This window comes from Neolamprologus brichardi, chromosome 20 (genome assembly GCF_056152115.1).
Source record: "Neolamprologus brichardi isolate AB-2024 chromosome 20, ASM5615211v1, whole genome shotgun sequence".
In the NCBI taxonomy this organism is placed as follows: Eukaryota; Metazoa; Chordata; class Actinopteri; order Cichliformes; family Cichlidae; genus Neolamprologus; species Neolamprologus brichardi.
The window spans coordinates 6,332,391-6,355,812 of record NC_142123.1 but is presented as its reverse complement, the minus strand read 5'-3'; the positions used below and the strand labels follow the sequence as shown (position 1 = coordinate 6,355,812).

Below are 23,422 nucleotides of genomic sequence, written 5' to 3'. Positions count from 1 at the left end.
AAACGAAAATAGTTATATTACAGGAGTCCTAAACAAAATGTGTCGTGCTAAGTGTTTTTAAATCAAAAGCGGCAAAACTTGCCTCTTTGTGAACTTGAGCCCACAACTGTTTCCTCCTCATAAAATTTTCAGGCCCTGGAAGCAGGTCCCTTAAATCGTCCCTACTGAGGGTGTGGAGCAAGACCTCATCTATGTCTGCAGCTGTAAATAAAAGTCAGTAACTTTCAGAAATGTAAAAGTTGTACAACAATTCCAAATTGTCATTTTGTCAAATACATTTAAATGTAATTTAAATATTTTATTGATCTGACAACATAAAACTGATTCTATGTACGATCACTGTCAGTGTGTGCAACACAAAATTCATTTAGACATTAATTTGCATAAATATGCATATGCTTGGCCTACCATTTAGAACCGAAAGGCTGCAATCATCCAAACCCTCCATGATTTACTGGTGTAGCTTTTGTCAGAACTTTTCCCTGAGGAAAGAAAAACATATGTTTGGGTCAAAAAGAAAAACTGAGTCAAGACACCACCTGCCATGGATCCAAAGTCTATGCAATCAGACACATGGATAAGGTGCAAAAGACAGACCAAGTAGAGCCTGTGTTAATTCAATGGTTAAGTCTTATAAAATTGCTTACTTAAAATTTATGACAAGGCTATTCCAAACTAGTTTTCAAACTAAAACTAATAGTGCCCAACTGCTTGTCAAATCATTCAACAAATGACCACAGCTCAGATTAGGCCACTTCATCCATAAGAAAAAATGTTACCTCGGTTCAGCAAGGTTAAAGTGACCTGATTGATATTAATAGTTTACAACATAAATAATTGGAAGCAAGTTCACATCTTCTCCAACTTACAAGTTTATATGATTAATCATAATCTGTCGGAAATGAGGCTTAAAGTAAATCTATAGGTAAAGATGTCTTTCATAAATGTGCATTATTTTTATTCCCTTGTGTTATCTTTAATTTCATTACCCAAACTGGACTTGCAAAAAATAGTAAAATAATAAAATTTGAATAAACTCATGTTGGTTAAATGTAATTTTGGTCATAAAACAGTTAACTCTTGATGACTTAAGTAAATCCTGATTTAAGTTAAATATAGATCTGTCCAACACCCCTGTCTTTTTCCATAACAAAAAACAGCATTGTAAAGTTATGAGCCCGATTGCGAGATTTGTCTCAAACCAGTATCGGTCCTCCCAAGTTGCATACACAAACACACCAAGCACAGGGCAGACAGAGAGCACGCGGCTTAAGAAGGAAAAAAAAACACCGCAGCTTTTTATTTTCCGTGGGTGGGAAACACAAAACGGACTTTTGCAAAGGCGGATATCAACTGTAGTTCTTTTGTCATATAGCTATGTTAAGTATATTGAACACGAAGCTAAATTTACCTAACTAGCACCATTAATAATTTTAAACTATCACTGTATGCTAACAATTCAGCATACTGAATGAACTAAGCTAGCTAGCTGGCTGGCAGTTTTGGCTAACTACCCATTGGTAGTGAACTGATAATACTGCCTCGGTAAAACTTAATTTGACCACGACTGATGTTACTACAGTAAGTCAAAGCTAAAAGAACCCGAAATGTTTGTAAGCAAAAGTTAATTACCTCAACAGAATCCAGTCCGAACCTGCTCCCTCGTGTCCTCCGATTCAAACAGTGAGATAATGGACAGAGCCACTTGAGGGCAGCCAGGGGGAGGTAGTGTTACACATTTTCGTCTGTGTAAAGCTTGTAAAACGTGAACATAACATGCATAATGAACCTGCATTCGAAAAACTAATTTTAACAAATAACCCATCAATTACTATGACTGTTGTAGTCGTCTTTACAATTACATTACTACACAAGTTAAATGCAGACTTGGTATAAACCACCCCTTCAAACTTGGTATTGACCTCTACTACTCTGCCCGCCAAGAACTTCTTTCAGGTCTTTTCCCCAAACAAGATGGCGTGTTGGAGGTGTGGGATTTGTTTTGTTTTTGTTGCCTTAACAGTAAAGTCTCTTTTGAGCCATATTAATACAATTCATAGCAGTAGTCCAGACTTTTGTGTGATATGTGGGATGGTTGTACGGAGGAATACAGGAACCTAATCTAGTGCTAATACATTATTTAACTTTTTAATATGAACTAGACTATGGAACACCAAAGTGTTAAAACGTGTCATTTAATTTTTATTTTACATTGTGTATTTTTATAATATTTTATTAAATATTTATTTCACTACGATTCTTTTTTGTAATAATAGAAACATTTTGAGACACTTTAATTTTAAGCACCTGTTTAAGCAGCAGCCAATGAGCGTTCAGGTCCCACCCTGATTGCCTGAATAAGAAATTCAGTTGTTAAATGACCTCAAATAAATACACCATTATGAAAAACCCCATTATGAAACAAAAACAGACTTTGGGAAAAAGAGATTTTGGAATATAAATTCATCGAATTTAATAAAATGTCTCAAAAAATGTTCTATAATTCATAAAAAAAAATTTAATGCTACTTTAGCTTCAAGTGACAACAGATTAAAACAATCCCCTGGACAAATGCTTATATTGATCAAGATTTTGCCATTCTTTTATCAAATTTATTTTGGATTTAATTGAAATTGTTAAAATACTTTTTGCCCCAGTTGTGTCTTTATAAACTGTGTCCAAACTAAAAAAAATGATAGAAGATTACATGCTGCATCTTCCCTCTCAGATTATTGCCCTGGGACCTGTAATTTGTCATACGTGTATGAAATAGAGTCTAAACGCAGTTTTTTTTAAAAAAAACAATGGTCAGCCAAATTAAACTTTAAGAATGTGTGCAAGTCTCTTGTAAACCACAATCAGCTGCTGGAGTGTTGTCAAAGTGAAGCAGGAACTGAGCATCCAATATTTGTAAATGAGAAAGGACTAGGTCCTGTATCAGAGGTTGCTAATATGGAGTTTTTGGTGATTGAAGATGCTATACATTATGCCGTTAGAGTAAAGTGGCTTATTTTACATGGTAACAAATACATCTGTGACACGTCTCAGGTCTAAATATACCTTCCAATGATTGACTTTCTTATTTCAAGGAAAAAGGTGAATGTTTCTTATTTTAAGATAATTTTTTGTTTTACACTCTATCTAAAAGCTATTTTTGCTTGAAATAAAGGTGAAATGGTTCATTTTTAGATTTACAGACTAAATAAGAAAAAAAAGGAATATATACTTAAAACAAGTCTAATCATCTAACACATGAGACTGGAAACTAGTTTGTAATGTTCAAAACAAGATGGACAAGATAATCTGGCTAAATTTAAGACAATAAATCTTGTTAAGCTACAAGAAATTTGCAGTGTAGGGGATTTGGGGGCTTTTTTTAACACCAACCACTGATAAGTTCGCTGACATCAAATTTAAGACTCAGCAAATATGGAAATGGATCATTCGTCATCAAGTGAGGAATCATCCATTTAAAACATGTTTGCTGAGTCATATTTAGTTGTATATAAATATGATTTCTGTCACACTAAGGCCAATCACAGACTAATTTGGACAATTGGTAAAAAATAAATAAATAAATTGAAAAAATTGAAAAAAAGTAGTTGTGTCATTGTTTCGTGTAGATTTCAAATAACATGCCATTTTATGTCAACATATTTCTGTTACATTTGTAGTGCTCGTAGTCTTATATTCTTATGATCCTGTTTATTTAATGAGTATATCCTTCTGCCTTACTTCACATATTTACTGCTGCTTGGCTAGCTTTAGTCATGCTAGCATCAGCACGGGTAGAAACTATACACATCAGAGACATCACATGTAGCTCGTGTTTATGTTCAGAGTGACATCTGATTTAAAAGCAGGCAGCACAGAAAACAAATGCCATAAATGTCATCAATTTAGGCTGGAATAATTTGTTTTTAGTGGCTTCTATTGTAAGTGCTTTACATTTCAGCATGACATCCTGTATGTGTCCTACACTGAGGACACTTGAAACTGGTCATTTTCTTAGAATGGAGCTAAAGATAAAACCAAAACAAAACCAAACTTTCATAAGAAATCTTTATTCTGCAGTAAGGGACATTAAAAACCTAATAATGTTATCATTAAAAATATTAAAATGTGAAGTAAATGGTAAATGGCCTGTATTTGTATAGCGCTTTACTGGTCCCTAAGGACCCCAAAGCGCTTTCCACATCCAGTCATCCACCCATTCACACACTGGTGATGGCAAGCTACATTGTAGCCACAGCCACCCTGGGGCGCACTGACAGAGAAGTAATCATAATTTTTGCACAAAATCAAAATAATCTGTTTATGCAATACCAGGTGCTGTAACCTTTTCCACTCTGTTATGCTCAGTCGCTGCATCTTCATGTAAGATACGTTTGTTTGTGTGATCTTTAAAGCTGTTCTTCTAAAAAGTTATGCAATCTAGGATTTTGAAAGCTGATTGCTTCAAGCTGCAGCAAAATGTATGTTTGATACATTCAGTCATGAGTATTTTATACTGTTATTATTCCTGTTAAGAGTATCTGGAATATGCACTTCTTACAGTGGCCATGTTACACAGTACCCTGCTCAAATGTAGGCAATGTTAGACATGAGTCTCCAGGAATTAGACCTCAGTACTGTTAAAGTTGAGTTACTGACCCGTTGCTGTGTCAATAAAAGTGCAAAAAATAAGAGTGCTTCTGGTGTCTTGCTTTAATATAAAGTCCATTCTCACAACAGATGGTGTCTTATTCTCAGCACGTTTTTTTAATTATTGTTCTCAGAGTTGAGATTTAATTCTTATATTTAACTCAATCAAGAAAGAAACAATTCAGTCTCTTTCCTTGTAATAAGTCAAATTTTCTTCATTTAAGCATAAATTTTAAAAAGTTTTGTCTAGTTAAAAGGCATAGATTCATTTGCTAGTTTTAACAATTTTAATTCATTTGAAAGCCTGATGCTTAGCCTTGTCCACCCCAGCTGTAAAACTCAGAAACCAGTCTTACTTGTTATCATCAATCGTCCACCTGGGCCTTACACAGAGTTTCTTTCTGATTTCTCAGACTTTATATCTAATTTAGTTCTGAGCTCAGATAAAATAATTATTGTGGGTGATTTTTACATCCATGTAGATGCTAAAAATGACAGCCTCAACATGGCATTTAATCTGCTATTAGACTCAATTGGCTTCTCTCAAAATGTAAAAGAACCCACCCACCACTTTAATCACACTCTAGATCTTGTTTTAACATATGGCATAGAAACTGAACATTTAACAGTGTTTCCTGAAAACCCTCTGCTGTCTGATCATTTCCTGATAACATTCACATTTACAATAATTGATTACACAGCAGTGGAGAGTAGACTTTATCAAAGTCTACTCTCCACATAGTTACAGCGCTTTCTGAAAGCGCTGTAACTATGTTTAAGAATGTAATCCAGCCACTGTTATCATCTTCAATGCCCTGTACCAACATAGAGCAGAGCAGCTATCTGAACGCTACTCCAACAGAGGTAGATTATCTTGTTAATAATTTTACCTCCTCACTACGTACGACTCTGGATACTGTAGCTCCTGTGAAAACTAAGGTCTCTAATCAGAAGTACCTGACTCCGTGGTATAATTCTCAAACACGTAGCCTAAAGCAGATGACTCGTAATCTGGAGAGGAAATGGCATGTCACAAATTTAGAGGATCATCATTTAGCCTGGAGAAATAGTTTGTTGCTTTATAAGAAAGCCCTCCGCAAAGCCAGAACATCTTACTATTCGTCACTGATTGAAGAAAATAAGAACAACCCCAGGTTTCTCTTCAGTGCTGTAGCCAGGCTGACAAAAAGTCAGAGCTCTTTTGAGCCAACCATCCCTTTAACGTTAACTAGTAATGACTTCATGAACTTCTTCACAAATAAAATTTTTATCATTACAGAAAAAATTACCAATAATCATCCCACAGATGTAATATTATCTACAGCTACTTTTCGTACCATTGATGTTAAGTTAGACTCTTTTTTTCCAATTGATCTTTCTGAGTTAACTTCAATAATTACTTCCTCCAAACCTCCGTGTCTTTTAGACCCCATTCCTACAAAACTGCTCAAAGAAGTCCTGCCATTAATTAATTCTTCGATCTTAAATATGATCAACCTATCTCTAATAATCGGCTATGTACCACAGGCCTTCAAGGTGGCTGTAGTTAAACCTTTACTCAAAAAGCCATCTCTAGACCCAGCAGTCTTAGCTATTTATAGGCCAATCTCCAACCTTCCTTTCATATCAAAAATCCTTGAAAGAGTAGTTGTCAAACAGCTAACAGATCATCTGCAGAGGAATGTTTCAGTCAGGTTTCAGAGCTCATCACAGCACAGAAACAGCTTTAGTGAAGGTTACAAATGATCTTCTTATGGCCTCTGACAGTGGACTCATCTCTGTGCTTGTCCTGCTAGACCTCAGAGCAGCGTTCGATACTGTCGACCATAATATCCTATTAGAGCGATTAGAACATGCTGTAGGTATTACAGGTACTGCACTGCAGTGGTTTGTATCATATCTATCTAATAGACTCCAATTTGTACATGTAAATGGAGAGTCCTCTTCACACACTGAGGTTAATTATGGAGTTCCACAGGGTTCAGTTCTAGGACCAATTCTGTTTACATTATACATGCTTCCCCTAGGCAGCATCATTAGAAGACATAGCATACATTTTCACTGCTATGCAGATGACACCCAGCTCTATCTGTCCATGAAGCCAGATAACACACACCTATTAGTTAAACTGCAGGAATGTCTTAAAGACATAAAGACCTGGATGGCCGCTAACTTTCTGCTTCTTAATTCAGATAAAACTGAGGTTATTGTACTCGGCCCTGAAAATCTTAGAAATATGGTATCTAACCAGATTCTTACTCTGGATGGCATTACTTTGGCCTCCAGTCATTTTTGACATAAATGAAGACAGAAAACGAAACAGCAGTGACGTTTGTAGGGTTACTGAAGTTTGGCTAGCTGGTCTAGCAAACGAATTAACAGAGTGTGTTACGTTCTTAGTCTAGGCGTGCATTGAACACAACAAGAAATTGACCCACTCACGCACCACTCAAGAAAGAACACAAACAGTAGTATCTTTTAAAGTGCAAAGCAGCCATTTATTTGCTTCAGCAGTGAGCAATGCCAAAAATAACAAACAAAACTCCCTAATGGTCCCTATGCTTTCCTACACAAATGAAAACCAACCAAAAGACAATTCACTTACCTAACTTGCTAACAAAAAACAGGAGAAAACTTGATCAACAAAAATGGCTTCTCATGCCTACTAGGCTGCTGCAGTGAACAATATATACAAGGTGAAAAAAAAATACACAATTGCTACTTTACAAATCTATTTACAGCTATTTACAAGATTAAGGTTCTAATGCCACACGCACACAAAAAAAGGTTGTACTTGGTTATACTTGCAAATCAATGGGCAAAGATACTCTACGAAACAACGAATCAAAAACACATGTTCTTTGTTGGATGGTGGAGGCTAGGGGAGGCTAGGAGAAGCCAAGTGGCTGCCATCTGGTGGTTAAATACTGGAGGTGATCAACCAGTTATCCAATCCGAGGACAGGAAGAGACTCCACCCAACTACTCAGCAGGCACGCCCAGGTGTCCACCCCCTAAGAAAGAAAAGGGGAAAAAACCCACAGCCATGTTTTATGTGGGATTCCTCTGGTGGGAGGAATCACACATAAAACAAACACTGACAACATTGGATCATAACAAGTGATTTTAGGTATTTCAGAACTATAAGACGACAAGCTGCGTGTCTTTTTCATAATAATGACATGGTTGTATTTACCTTGACCAAGTCAGTCGCCATCAGCAGATAAACTGTATCAGTTGGGCTACGTAAAAAGTGTGAGGAGCATGACCCAGTTGGCTTTGTGGTACCTTGAACGCCTTTCCACCCAAAAGTTAACAAGGGATTTGAAGAAAACGTAAAAGGCAGAGTGAGTCTGGAGCTCTACAGACTCGGCTGGCTGAAGTGTACTGAGGGCAGTACAGAGCGGATGCATGGGATTCAAACCATCGCCGCTCTAGTTCAAACTCTGCTTACAGACCTTGTCGCTTCCCATGGGCCACTTGGCCGGCCGATAGAATGGAGGGAATATTGCTATATTTAAACTACACACCGTGCACAGTTGCGCACCCATGTCTGTTTTTCTGATTAGCTGGGCACGAGGTAGTGGTGTGCAATACTACATATTTTGGTATCGATCCGATACCAAGTAAATATGGGCTAGTATCGCTGATACCAATACCGATACCGATACTTTTTAATAAATAAGGTGGATGCCATATTGGATTGCTAAATCTCAATTAATTTTCATGACCTTAAGTGTTTTTTTGTGATGTTTCCTTTTTTATTATTAAATAGTTAAAACCCAGGACATAATTAGGACAAAGTTTATAATTAAACTAAAAAATACTTTATTATTGTGGCGGGGTGTGGTCTGCGATGGTGCTGCAGGTGAGATGGACTCACCGGCATCTAAAATCATGCCTCGCTGGCTTAAAACCTGTGCTCTGCTTTTGCTGTTGTTGTTTTTTGGTGGTGATGTGTACAGCTGGCAGTGGGAGAGCTGCAGCTGTTGAATATACTGTTACAGATTACAGATTATTGTAAGGGTGGACAGTGCGTGGCTCGAGGTGAGCCGGAGGCTGGCGCGCCAGCGGAACCTGCCAAGCTGGAGATGGAGGTCGAGGTGCGCGGGGGTCCTGTGGCAGTGCTGAGATGGTGCTTTCTCTCATTTCTCTCTCTCCATGTCAAAAACAGGATGCCTGAAACACATGGACAGTTCATCAGAGCTGCATAATGTTAAAAAGCCACAATCTTCTGATGTTATAGGTCCAAAGCCTACTGTAGTTGAGGTTTGGGACCAAATTATATATTTTATGAACCATTATGTAGCTCTTCTGGACAGTGGTCTGTGTCGACCTGGCCTTAGAGGGAAAAAAGGCCATTTTGAAAATCATAAATTTGGCCGTCCCAGCTGCTCCATGTTTGTCCCCATCCTGCTCTTGTAGCTTGTCAGTACCATCATCCTGACCATGATCCCCATTGTCATTCCATCTTAGCGTCTCATCCTCTGTTCATTGTTGGTGTTTTCCTCTTCTATCCCACACTGCGTTAGTTTAGTCTGTGATATGTTGTCACTGTAACCAGAACTGTTGCCACAAACATTTAACAACCTGTGATCTGACGTGTGCACTTATCTCTCAGGCAACAGACCAACCAATGGGAATGAACGGATGTGACAAGTCTGAGACCGTTTGACCTGGTGATACCATTCACCATCCAGAAAGGAGAGATCACAGGTAACAAATCTTCTTTATAAACAGATAGTTCGATCATAGTGATGTGTGAGTGTCATTGTTTTTTGTCCTCTGCTTTAGGTGAGGTCCGAATGGCATCAGGCAAAGTTCTACAGTTCTACATGGATTACATGAGCAGTGCCTGTCAACAAGCCAGCTGTCTTTACTGTTAAAACCAAAGATGCTGGAGAAGGTAGGTAACAGTCACATGGCCAAACACATTGTGTGCTGTGGAATGCAATTATATTCACTATGACTTACCTGCTCTCTCTGATTTTAAACACACGGGACACTGTCTGTTCATATCACATCTTTGTAGGTGGTTTGTCTCTGGCCATCGAGGGCCTGTGTGCACAACCAAGACAGAACATGCACGGTGTCTTACCTGCCAGTGCTGCCACGAGACTACAGCATCCTTGTTAAATACAATGACAAGCACATCCCAGGCAGCCCCTTCTCTGCTAGGATTACTGGTAACTGTCTTTTTACATCAGTGTAGACCATCCATGCAGCCTCTAAGATGGCAGCCCAAACGCTACAGCAAAGTAATTCATTTCCTTCTCTAAGTGACGATACCATGAGGACGTACCATCTGAAGGTGGGTTTAGCTGCAGATATTCCACTGGACATAGGAGAGCTTGACCTCAGCCAGGGAACAGCCTCTCTTACAACACCCTCAGGGCCAGAGGAGCCCTGCCTGCTGAAGATGCTATGTAACGCTCACGTTGGTGAGTGTCCGCCTGATAAGTGAGAACTTTGCTAAACAATGAGACTCAGCAGAATCCAAATACTTTATTAATCCCTAAGTAAAAGACAGAGGGGGAAAAGTAATAAAAGTTAAAGCATGGAGAAAGAAGCAGGAGCAACTGAAACGGGCTGCATGCACACACAAGAATAAGCGTTGTTTACCCTCATCTGTTTTGTCTGTCTGTCTTAGGAATCTCGTTTGTTCCCAAGGAGATTGGCAAGTACCTTGTTAAGATCAAGAAGAACGGTCGTCATATTCCCAGCAGCCCAACTGCTGTTATGATTAAGCAGTCAGAGATTGGTGATGCAAGCCATGTGCGTGTGAGTGGACCGGGGCTGAGCAAGGCCAGGACTTTTGAGCCTGCAGACGTCATCATTGACACTCGTGATGCAGGTATATGCTCAGTGAAAGAATAAATACTAGAGATGGCAAAATACCACTTTTTTATGTCCGATACCGATATCATAAATTTGGATATTTCCTGATCGGTACAGTGTTATCCACGCAGAAGTTGATATAGTCTGTTATGCAGGTTGTTAGACCTCCTACGGCAGCTGAGATCCTTTGAGGTGAACAGGACTCTTCTAAGGATGTTCTATGACACTGTGGTGGTGTCTGCTATCTTTTATGCTGTGGTCTGCTGGAGTGGTGGAATGGCAGAGAGGGACAGGGGAAAACTTAACAAACTGGTCAAGAGGGCCAGCTCTGTCCTGGACTGTCTGCTGAAGTCCGTTGAGCAGATTGGGGAGGAGAGGATGTTGTCTGAGCTAACATCCATCATGGACAACACTTCCCACCTCTGCATGAGACTGTACGAGCACTGAGCAGCTCCTTCAGTTGTAGACTTTTACAGCCACAGTTTAACATGGTTGCACACACACACACTTGTGTCCATATCTCTGTACATTTTTATCTGTACATACAAATTTCAGTTGCTTATGTATATGGGACCACTTTGTGTCTTCCTTCTATATTTGTATTTGTATATGTATTGGAATGTAAAAATAATTAATCACGATTAAAATGTGTCCATGACTTGCAAACTGATGATTATTCATCTCATTAGTCATTACACACTGCTCTCCCCTACATAAGCTGTACTAATAGGTTAATCGTATCAGTATCACCCCTGTATTTATTTGGTATTGGCTCAATGCTAAAATTTGCAGTATTTTTATATTTTGTCTTTTTTTTTTTTAAATGAACAACAATAAAAAAAAATCCTGGCCTAATTTTTCTTCGTAATATTACTGGTATAAATTTTTACATGATATAAAGCTCATATCATGATATAGTAACACCATCCGATTCCAGTCCCTAGCACACAAATTGGTGAGACAAGCCGACTCACATCTGACAGTAAGAGCTTTGTGTGGCTTTCCATGAAGATTTAATAAAAAGGGAGCTAGTTAAACAACTTCCACCACAATGCTTCTCATAATATGCAAGAAAACAGTTCTTGCTAAAGGTGGAAATGACAAATTAGTTTCACTACTTGAGGCAAAAACACACTGTTTAGGACAACAACGCATTGAAGGAGGAGAAACTAGCAGCTGATAATGTGCAACAACAAAGTAGGATTCCACCGAGCATTGCCTGAATGCTCGTTAACTGTACTGCATATGACCCGAAGACCAATTGGTCGATGGAAATTAGGTGTGTGGTTACATACAGGTAAAGGAAAGCTTAAAGCAGCTGGCGGTATGGTTGTTGGTGCTTGACAGGCTGATCTGACTTTTTCAGAAACTGCTGATCTTCTTAGAGTCTCCGACAATCATCTATAGGGTTTACAGAGAAGTCATTGGATAATGATCAAACTTTAAACTCCACAGCCTGCCTGAGTATTGTTCCAGTTATGTCCATCCCTTTATGATCACAGCGTACCCATCTTCTGATGGCTTCTTCCAGCAGAAAAATGCACCATCTCACCAAAGTTAAATCATCTTAAACTGATTTCCTGAACATGGCAATGAGTTAAACAACATGAGCACTCAATCTTTCCTTTTCCTTTTTAATAGAAACTTAAATAATTGTTATTTACTCTCACTACAAATTCTGCGTAGTCGTCAAGCATGTTTAAATGTGATATTTTACAGCTTTTCAAAAATGCTAATGGGAGCATTTCCAACTTTGAAATCCTTGCGATGAAATTGGTAGACATTTGCAGCTTGAAATGTCAGCTGTAATTCAGCTACAATGCACCAAGAATCAGTTTGTGGCTCTCATGCAACATTAACCAGTATTTGTGAATTCACATAAAAACACATTTAGAATGAAGTTATAAGTTAAAAGTGACAGAAATGCCATTACTCTCTTCAGATAATGTTTGCTCTGGCCTTAAACTGAAAGAAATATTTTTAATACACTCAGGCCAGTCTATTTATTTAACTGACACAGACACAGAAGGACTGAGCTGTGTAATACCCTAGAAAGGCTCAACCAATAGGTACATATTAACCAGCAGCCCAGCATATCTCTCAAGTGTTAATCTGCACAATCTCAGCTTTTGATGGAAAAAGTCTAATTAGCAATTTTAGCTGTAGGTGGAGCTGAAAGACTAACAGTGGTGCAAAGAATGGCACATACTGAGTAGCCTTTAGTATAGAAGAACAAGGAGTTTGTTGGAATCTGTCAAGACTCAATTTTGTTTGTGTCATCAAATTACTTCATCGGTCTGCAGGAAGAATGTACTGAGCTGCTTTGATGCTCGTGGAAAATTTTCTGTACAAGCTAAAAGAATGTGGAAATGTGGAAAATGACCAGTTAATGAAATGGCTTCTCAACATTTTTAAATATCATACAAATACTCTCCACTTTCAAGATTTAAGCATGTGCAAGCATACAAATAGAGCATGAAAAAGCTATATATATATAGTATCTAATTAGTAGCAGACAATGCTAACACCAAGTTGTTTTTTAGGCTTGCCACATTTTCCTTTATCCTCCACTTGTCCAGTTTCCTTAGTTGTTGTAAGGACAGTGTGCATTATGCAGATATTTCCCAGGTTTTAGCAATTGAGTGTTTGGGAGTCACCTTATTGGTTTGAAGATATTTTTTTAAGCCTGTCAAACTTTGTTATCTTTGGCAATTTTGTCAAGATGTGTACTAGTAGCAAAAGTACCTAAAAATACAATTTAAAATATGTTCTTTGTTGTCTGTTATGTGAAGACACAATAACTGAGTCATCCCTTGAGTTAGGTGCCTTGTTTATGCTTGGGTGATTCATAGGTCAGTGCTAAGGAGCTTAAAAAACAAAAAACACTTCTCTGAAAGTGGTCAGATACAAGGACTAAACTAAAAATTAGTGGAAAAACAGCCAATGTCCAGAGAAAAACTTTGAAAGACCTTCAGAGAGCTTTGAGAATTCTTGCTCAAGACCACAAGAATAGAAGAAAAGTCAGATTCCTTGGAAGCAAAATATAAAGAATTGAGAGGTTTCTCAACACTTCTTCACAGTAAAGTAAAACCGCATGTGAATAAATGATAGAAGCTGGTAGTGAGTTGCTCCTGTTGATTATATATCTTGTAAAATTAAAAACGCTATACTACATAACTGTTTTTTCAAGAATTGGGTGCTAGGATGGGAACTGTGGATATTCTTCCATGCACCAGAGACGAATAGTGCCCCCCCCCCCTCTCCTTTAGAGTGCAGAAAAACATGAATGGATTTTTCAAACAGAATGTGGTAGTGTGGTAGAGAAGCAGTGGTATTACATTATTATCTACCGTTCTCCTCAGGTATCTGCCATTCCTGAAGTTAAAGTAAGGAAAGTGTGCCACCAGCTGGCCATTGTTGAACACTTTCAGAACACAATCCAAAGGCTGCAGGTCTTTACTGGGATTCGTTAAACTCAACTTGATCCATTAGATAAAGTTTCATATAGACTCCACAAAAAGCTTTAACATTCTCAATTTATTCTGAACACTTGCTCGAAAAACGAAACAAAACTTTAGTGCAAATCATACAAAGAAATTGTTCAAAGACTGATAACATGATTTTTAAATTATTAATAAATATACATGACTCAATTTACACTACGAAATGCTACAAGCACTTTTCACAGTAAAATAACAGTCTCCCAAACCGTTCTGTACATCCAAGATGTTGAAGACTTTCTGAACGAAAGCAATATTATCAATAATGAGTTTGAAAGTCAAAAACGTATAAGTACCATTACTGTCCCTCAGATACAGGCCATTGTCAAGTTTTAGTTTGAGCAAATTAATAACACTCAGTTCAGTCATAACACAATTACTACCCTGTATAGCAGTGGAGCAAACTAGTAGCTTAGAAATTTTTAAATAAACAGATACTTTACTGACATGATGCCACAAACATTTTTATATGCCACTAGAGGTTTGCTGCACAAAAAACAAAAAAACCCAAACAAAACAAAAACAAACCAAAAAATGATCATATTCCCATACTGTGATTGATACATGTTGGACTTCATTTTACGCACTTCACACATTAAACTGTTGACAACTGCTGCACAGATTATAAGCAATGATGTAATGCTTGTATGTTACAGATGGAAATATCTTAACTGACTGCACATTCAGTGGGGCCAACACTACAAAAAAAACCCAAACAAACACAAAAAAAGAACAAAAACACAAAAAAGAAAGCATTTGTAGAATAAGTGCAAAATCAGGTGAGCAAATTAAGACAGTGAAGCCAAAACAAAGATTGGCTCTGTCAGTGTTCTTTAGACATGAACTTAAATGTAAAACCAGCAGTGGTGCATCAGAATATTAGCACAGTATTTCTGTTTGGGAGTGCGCTGTAAATTCACCAAACTGCAGAGCTTCCCCAGACATTAAGAATTTATCTGTGGTGTCACACATTCAAAACGGCTGCAAAGGCAGCGCTGCGTGCTCAAGCAAAACCTTTCCTGGTACGTTTTTTTTATCTCGTTTTTATGACAAGAAATGTCACATCAATGCAATATTTCAAAGCAACTTCTGCAAGGCCTGAATATGCAAATTGAGCTGCAGTAAGTGATGGTGACTGTATTTGGGTGAACCACCTAAGTAAATTCTTTACTTGGGAAACACAGAATACTTGTTTTCACCACTTTTATGACACATTTAGTCATATTATATACATTAGATGGCACATAGAGCATTATTAAGAGAACTCCCATACACGTATATACAGTAGCAGCTCGGCCAATGACAAAATACGGTTTTGTACTGAGAAGGCTGTAGCATTAAATCAACTTAATCTTACATTCTCATGATGAAAAATTGACTTTCCCAAGTATTAAGTGACGCTGCTCAAATCCATAGTTGCAATTTATCATGATGCTTGTCACCAGTGTTACATTACACTATGGTTTTGTATGATTCTGTAGGCTGAAGTTCAGAAACAATCATACACATTTACATTTTCTTATCTCTGGCATGTCTTCTGGGTACTTACGCTGGTTACTTCCTAACAGGACAACAAATGATCAGAGGCAGTGTTTAAGGCCTAACTGCATCTCAAAAAAAAAAAAAAATTCATCCTAGATGAATGCAACTTAAATCACAAGCTCACAGACAGCATGCATTAAGAGTTTAAACCAAAAGGCCACAGACAACAGTTAAGAAAAAGTGCAAATGCATGCGGGAAATGATTGCCACCTGCCATCGTCTAACCTAATGAGCAGAGCAGCCCTTCCAGCTCAGTTTTCCCCCCCACTTCCTCTTCAGTTTGTGACATGTAGCAGTCAGATTAACTTCAAGTGCAAATCCAAGCCGTTGACAGAAAGTTTCTGCAATGAAGGATAACTCTACAAAACTCCAAAAATACTACAAAAGCATTGAAAGACTTGGTTATACACAAACCTACTCACTGCAGAATCCTTCATGGTCTGTTGTAAGTGTCCTGAATTCAGTTTATTATACAGTATTCTGCAGCCTACAAGTCTGCTGGGTTTACAGTGTCGTTACCAGTTTCCTCCCTTTAAAGTCACTGAAGGAGATCCATACAGCAGAGTCCTGAGAATAAAAATAAAACAGATTTCTTAACACAGCCGTGCCGAGAACTTACACACAAGCTACGTGTGCTACTATGTTTGCTACCTGCTGATCCCCGACCGCCTGCTGTGTAGTCATCAGGCTGAAGCGCTCTGCTTAGCACTGCCGGTAACAGATCCGGTTGCTTCTTCTCTCCTCTGGGTGGGAGGCAACTCATCCTTCTGCGGTGCTGTCTGCCGAGGTTTGACAATAGTTATTTTGATGGGAACTCCTTTGACGCTGTGCTGCACTCTGCTATACTGCCGCATGGAGGGGTTAAAAGTGCGAACAATGGGAAGCTCATTCAAGGTGGGCGTCTCTTGTTTTGGCTGCGTGCTCTCTTTTATAATGATTTTACTTCTTTTGCTTGAAAAGACAGTTTGCACTGGTAGAATGGCAGGCCTCTTTGCAGAGGCGGACGTCTGAAGTCTCGTTTTATGTGGAGGTGAGCCTTGTTGTTGCTCTTCACCATGAGGAACCCCTCTATGCAAGTGTCCATCGTTTTCCTTCGTCACAGAGATCCCACATTCTTTCCTTTTCTTTACCTCTTTAGGTTTCTTGGGGCAAACAGCCATGTGTTTGGTTCTGCTGCGACGCATTGTGAATTCCCTGCTGCAGTGTGGACACACAAATAATTCCTGTTGCTCACCCACCTGTACAGGTGACATTTTATTTGATGAATGCATGGACTTGTTCCTCTGCGGCATGACCCTTTGGGCAAACTTTTTCTTCCTTTTGTTAAGTACTTTGAACTTTACAGGTGGTTCCTGGCTAGGTTTGGACCTGTTTGACTGACTGACTCTATTTGAAGCATTTAATCCATTTGTAGAATTGGTAGTTGACAGCACTCCATTTTGAGATTTTGCAAAGTGACGTAGAGGTATGGGATTCTTTCTGGGTGTGTATCGCCTTTTATCACTGGCATTGGCACAAGCCAAGATGTGCTTGTGAAGCTCTGGCATGTTATCAAAGCTTTTTCCACATTTGGTGCACCGAATGGCTGTACTGAAGGTCTGTGGGATGTTGTGTGTAGTGAAGTTTGTGGCTGAAGCCAACGAACCAGCAGGTGATCTGTTGTGGTAAGGAAATGGAGGGGGCTTGAAGCTAGGATAGTGCTGGTTAATGCCAAGACGAACATCAGGCCCTTTGATTTTGCCTCCATCTGAAGCCATGACTTTAATTGTTGTAAAAAGTTCTTCACCACCCACGTCTACTACACCCTCTTCCTTTTTCACCAATTTCTTGAGTTCCTCTTGAGCTTCAGGTCCTGAAGCATCTGTGTTGACTTTAGCTGAATTGTTGTAGTTCTGAGGTCTTAGTTTGCCTTTTTCTTCTTCTGTATGAGTACACTGCTGGCCTGGATGCAATTCTTCCTGATGCTGCTTCAGATTGCAAAGATAGACAAATTCTTTTGTACAAGCACTGCAAACATAAGTCTTCCCAACACCGTGGAGGCTTGATCGATGGTCAAGTAAAGCAGAGGGTTTGCCAAAGAGCAGCACACAGAACTCACATTTGTAGGGCCAGTCATCAGCGTGGTCAGCCACATGATGACTAAGTTCCTTCATTGAATGGAAAAGCTTATCACACACATTGCAGATGAAATTCTTGGTGAATGTCTGCTCTTGGACATCATTTTCTGGATCATTTGAGGATTCATCTTCATTAACTTTCTCAGAAGAGGGAGCGGGTTCAGATGAGATTTCAGGTGCGGAAGCAGAACTGTCAGTGGTTTCCTCAGGTTTTGTGGTTGGTGGCTCTGTCCCAACTGAAGGCTCTGGGTCAGAGTTTGACTCACCCAGAGGAGGACAATCTGATACCACTGAGGTGGAAGTGGACAGAGTTACAGATTCTGCGATGGAGGACACAAGAATAGTGGGTTCCACAGTTTGAGCACTGGGAACAGATACAATCTGTTGCTGTTCTATGTGATTAACAACCATCTGTGTAGGTGCTGGAGGCTCAGCTGTATTTTCTTGTAAGGTAATTGCAGCAGGAACTACATTCCCTGGGGCTTCAAGAGCTATTGTACACTCTATTAACACAGTGTTACTGGCAATGTTGTAAGAGTTGAGTAGGGAATCACTTAAAGTTACAGTGGGTGTGAACGGCACTTCTGTGACAGGTGCTGAATCAACTATTGGTGGGTTGAGAGCTATTTGATCAGTAAGAAACACATGGCCAGGTAAATTTAGTGTTGGGTCAAGTGGTTGGGAAAGTGTGACGAGATTTGCAGAGTTTGCAGTGGCAAATGTAGGCGTTAAATCACTCTCAGAAGAATTTAATGCATTTTCTGCACAGAGTACCAAGGGTTCAGTAGTTATATTTGGGCCCAATACCTGGATTGGTTGGCTCGAAGCGGTGGAGATAGGTGGCGGTGGTGCCAAAACTGTGATTAATGAAGGAGCAGTAGGGAGCATGGTGTGTGCAGCTGAGGAAGCAAATGCTATAGTGCATGGTGAAGCTGGTTGCAAGGCGACAGGAGTCAAGGAGGCAGATGATGGAGTGAGAGAACTGTGGGGTAGGGTAAGTCCATACACAAGTCCATCTGCAACAGGCTCCACTGGGGTAACAATGTTTGAACCCGTTACTATGGTGAAGTCTGTGACTAAAGGAGCCTCAGAATTTGCAAGACTTAGGTTTTGGTTTCTGATTTTTATCAAAGATTTTTCCATCGTTGCTTTTTGTTCTGCTTCATTGGAAAAAGCCTGTGAACCTGAATTTGACATAGTTTCAGATTCACAAAGGCTCTTTTTTTGCAAACTCAAATCAAGCACAGCATTAGCTAAAGCTACATCTTCTTGTCTTTTGACTGTATTAGAAAGATCCAGAGGTTGCTGGTTACAGGAATTACCGCCTGTCACAGGGGGCCAGTTGTCTGGCAAAACAGGTTTCACTGCTGTCTCTGTTACGGATGTAGTAACGTCATCATTGTCACTGACTGTTTGGTTCACAGGTGAACTATGCTGGTTTTCTATCTGCCCTGTACTTACAATATCAAAATCTCCCGGATCTGACGATGATGACTCTTCATTAGATGTTGGAGTCTGTTGTGGAGAGCCTGTTGGAGAGCCAGTTCTTCTCTTAAACTTTCCTGTTCCAGAAGGTAGGACAGAGATAGAGACAGGTGAGCATGGCTTCTGGCCATCTGTAATGAGCGCAAGTGTCGGTTTAAGGCCATCCTGCTTTTCTAGGAGCTGTTTTAGCTTTGGTGACAGAAACACTGTTCTTTCTTTCTGCACAACTGTAGACTCTGTATTCTGAGGAAGTAAATTCTCTATTAACGAAGATACAAGTGATGATGAAGATGAAGACACAACTACCTCAGACTCCAATTCAGTTTTAATTTGTGGTAAGAGAGGTGGTGTTGCAGTTCTCCTCTTGGCAAGTGGTTGACCAGGTATGTCATTGCTTATAACTGAATCTGCATTTAATACCTGGCTGATATGAGAGGGGTCCAGAATCAGGGCATCCAGTCCAACTAGAGTCGAAGACCCAGAATGGACTTCAGTTGCTTCACATTTACTGACTGTACTTGTTGACACTATCTTTCCATCAATGTAAAAACTCAGATTCTCTGAAATATTGCTAGAGACATCTAACATGTAATGTTCTTCATGTTCCCCTTCTTTCTTCACAACAGCTGCAGGCGGTGTATTGTCACCAAGCCGTGTTTGCTGCTGAGATGATTCACTGACTGTTCTGTGAAGGTTTTCCTCTTGAGGCAGCTGAGCTTTTTCCACATGTGTGAACTGCAGCTGGTTCTCATGAACTCTACGCTCATGGCGTCTCTTGTTGGTGTGGGTTGTGAATATTTTTTCACAGTACTTGCACGCATGATGCCCCTCTGATACTTCTGATGTGTGTGGCTGATCAGAGAGATCTCCAGCTGACAAAAGAGAAGTATTAGAGCTAGTCGTGGATGACGTATGAAGCTGCGTGACTGAATCTTCTGAATCCAGAGCATTTGACTTTTCATGCGGCAGGTGACTTAATTTTGACGGAAAAGACATTTTGTTTGTATTGTTTTTGTATAAATGTGCCTCATCATTAACCAAAGCATGGACCTCCATGTGTTTTTCCAAGGCTTGCTTGCTGGCAAACTGTCCTTCACAGTGCTGACAGGGGAAAGAGCTCCCATCTTTCTCAACCTGATAATGAGACCTCATGTCAGGTTCGATGTTGGAGCTGACTTGGTAGATCTCCTCTTCTTCCTCCTCCCCTATCTCCTCACTGCCTCCAAATTCTGGTATGTACACATGAGGAGAGTGCTCCATCTTCTGTGATGTCTTGATCCAATTCTCTTAAGTATTTCTGTGACAAAACTTCAGCAGTTGTCACACCTATTGAAAAGAAGAAGAAAAAAAAGAAATATTGACAGTAAATATGCCTCAGAAAACCATATGAGGGACATTCATTTTCTTTGACACCAAACACAGCCAAGAATAGATAAAAGCAGTTGGAAACAGAGTGTTTAATGTGGTCTGAACTAGAATTTGGCTCTTGTTATTTGAAACTTTGGCCATATTTAATATGAACATGGACCTCAGACACAGTATGCATTGAACAAAAATTAAGATAGCATAGCAGATCCCTTTAACTTCTACTTGACATATCTGTCATTTCAATTTTAAAGATGTAAAGCTGTTGAAGACAAATTATTGTGTTTTTTTATTTATTAATAAACACACATCAAATTGCCAACACCTGATTTACCTCAAGAGAAGCATTATTACTAGCAATCAGGGTATTCAGATTCATTATATTGTAATTGTATGGGACCGTACATAACTCCAACCATGGAAATCCCTCATGGATTCAAAAGTATTTAAAGACAAAACAGACAGACAACATAATTAAAATAATATCTAGATCAGTCATCACTAGAATATCCTCTCAAATGTCACCACCTGCTTGCACATCAGGGGTGGTCTGACTGTTGAGGTTCACGCTCTAATATTGCAGCATCTCTGGATTAAAATTAAAAGAGTGCGTTCAAGGGCACAATTTTTGTAAAATAAAACCCAAATTAATTGCAGCATCTTACCATCTTCACGTTTAGTACAGAGCAGATGTTTTCCTTAGCAGACGATCGCACTGAGTTTTCTTTCTGATGGAAGAAGACAAAACACATGAAAAAAAAAAAGCCAGTTCCATAACACTGGATGACAGACAAACTCAAACTGCTAATGGGTGAGAAGAGAGAAGTGATCAAAGTAAGCAGAAGTGGCATGAGAGTAGCTGAGCTGTATGCTTTTATCTTTCTGGCTTACTGACTGCTGACTATGCTTTCAATGTCTTGTTAAGCTGTGTTGATGTGAGAAGGATCATGAAGCATCAAATGCAACATAAGATAAAAGACACTTAAGGAAAAAAAAAAAAGCTGCCATGTCAAAGTTATTTTCTATAAATGTTTAATTTCAATTACAAGTCCAAAAATACTCAATCTTTGTCAATGATGACCTCATTTAACCTGGGTCCCTTAAATTACCTGTTAAACTTATTACATTCAATTCACCTGGTGATGGCCGCACAGCTTTTGTTTTTCCTGCCTTTAATTTGAGAAATAAATTGGTGCATTTGGACATTCATCTTCTTGTTGGTTTAACAAAATGGCAGGCCCATCGTGTCCCTGTTTTGTCGTAGCTTCTTAGGACTGCACTCGCAGTAAACAGCATCAAAATTAGCATAAACCAAGCGTTACGTCTATTTAAACAGTTTTCCCGTTTAAAACATGTATTTTTATTCATTCAGCATCACTGTTGATTTACTAGCGCACTTGCACCGAGAAGAGGAAACGTAAACAAAAACTCATGCTAATGCACAGACTATTTCCCCTATATTGCAGATAATCCCGTGGTGCGTTTCTGTAGCACAAATATATCAAAATCGTGCCGTTTTCACAAAACAAAACTGTTCCAGCACCATTCAAGGGCCTGCGCACTGAATAATTAGAGGCAGTCTCCAAACATTCAATTAGGATATTCATTAAAATGTGCTGAAACGCGTTTATTTAATACATATATCACGTAAAATGTAATTATAACACACATTTGTGAATATTTTATATTACTATAATTGTAATTCGGAATATCTTTGGAGTGCGTTCGCGCACATCTGCTTCACCTGGTTTGATGACGCTCCCCGTCCTTGCACCATTGCTAACTGGTCACACAACACGTCGTCATATTACTGTTTTGCTACACAGGCTGCTAGCTCGTCCACTGAAAGGTCAACTCACTTTTTGAGTACACACATTTAACTACCCCCAGGATGCAAGAAAGTTGCTTGCAAATTATGCACTTGTAAGTGCCAAGGTCTCGTGACAATGCTGTCAGCAAAGTGAGAGAAATCAGCTGTTATCGTCCATTAAAGTATTAACGATATGCTGCTAGCATGAATGCTAGCTCGTAAGCCCTGGCTAAATGTATCGTCGAGTTCGCGACACAACCTTCAAGAATAAGTCAAATGAAAGTGCACGTAAAGGTTTCGCGTACATACTCGTGTTTGCAGACAAACCGCCGCAGATGGACTTCTAATATTCCTCTTGAGCTGCTAGTAGACAGTAGTATTTTCTCCCCTTCCTTAATGCACCAACAAGGTTCTGGCTTTCTGATTGGTCAGACAAAATGGATGTCAAAATTGGTCCAATCAAAAGCAGCGTTGTTAAAGTCTATAAAAAACTTGAAAGCAAAAGCACATACACGCTATAAGCGAGAGGCAGCCAAACTGTCGTTTCAGATTTAAATGTGAATATTAATGTGGAGCTTGTTTATTTATTTTTTAATAAATGTTAGACATACAGCTCCAGTTCTCCTGACTTTTACTCTTTAAAAACAAAAGCACATTACACAAAGTCCCATCTTCATGTTTGTGGTTGTGAGGTGTGAGAAATCCTCTGTTGATATATTTTTAAATTTGTTTTATTATTGTAATTGCTAGCTTTAAAAAATGGTCCTCAACCGGCGGCCTGGGAGCTTGAGGGTCCTGCGCACTGTATCGAGTGCTCTTCTCTCAGCGCTTGGTACTCGCCCAGCTTGTCGTTTCCTTCTTATATTCTTATGGCCAGATCAGAGTGCAATATTTACAAAAAGACACAGTGGTACCAAACAGCCTCTTTGGATAATGTGCTGGCATCCGACCCACAGAGTGAAAGGGGATAATGGCCATTTCAATCTTGCTGAATCTCATAATGAATGATAACAACAGAGGATATTTTAATTTCTTAAAAAAACACACAAAACCCAAACTGTCAGTGCAGTGTATGGATTTGACCTGTAGAGGGCGGCATATAATAAACTCTGTGGGCTCTGG

At 39.2% G+C, this 23,422-nt stretch overlaps 1 protein-coding gene and 1 long non-coding RNA gene across 2 annotated transcripts; both read right to left on the bottom strand.

The window, feature by feature from the left end:
- Nucleotides 1-9: 9 nt before the first annotated feature.
- Nucleotides 10-2,625, bottom strand: LOC148096894 (uncharacterized). The gene is made up of 3 exons (XR_015717041.1): nucleotides 1,633-2,625; nucleotides 409-482; nucleotides 10-201 (listed from the first exon to the last, which is right to left on the bottom strand). It is a non-coding gene; the product is annotated as an uncharacterized LOC148096894 (long non-coding RNA).
- Nucleotides 2,626-14,008: 11,383 nt separating this feature from the next.
- Nucleotides 14,009-22,699, bottom strand: prdm2a (PR domain containing 2, with ZNF domain a). Its single transcript, XM_035905623.2, has 4 exons — nucleotides 22,610-22,699; nucleotides 21,156-21,218; nucleotides 16,175-20,451; nucleotides 14,009-16,090 (listed from the first exon to the last, which is right to left on the bottom strand). Exon 3 carries the CDS (start codon nucleotides 20,383-20,385, stop codon nucleotides 16,207-16,209), a length of 4,179 nt encoding a protein of 1,392 aa, XP_035761516.2. The 5' UTR covers nucleotides 20,386-20,451; nucleotides 21,156-21,218; nucleotides 22,610-22,699; the 3' UTR covers nucleotides 14,009-16,090; nucleotides 16,175-16,206.
- Between the last annotated feature and the right edge of the window lie 723 nt (nucleotides 22,700-23,422).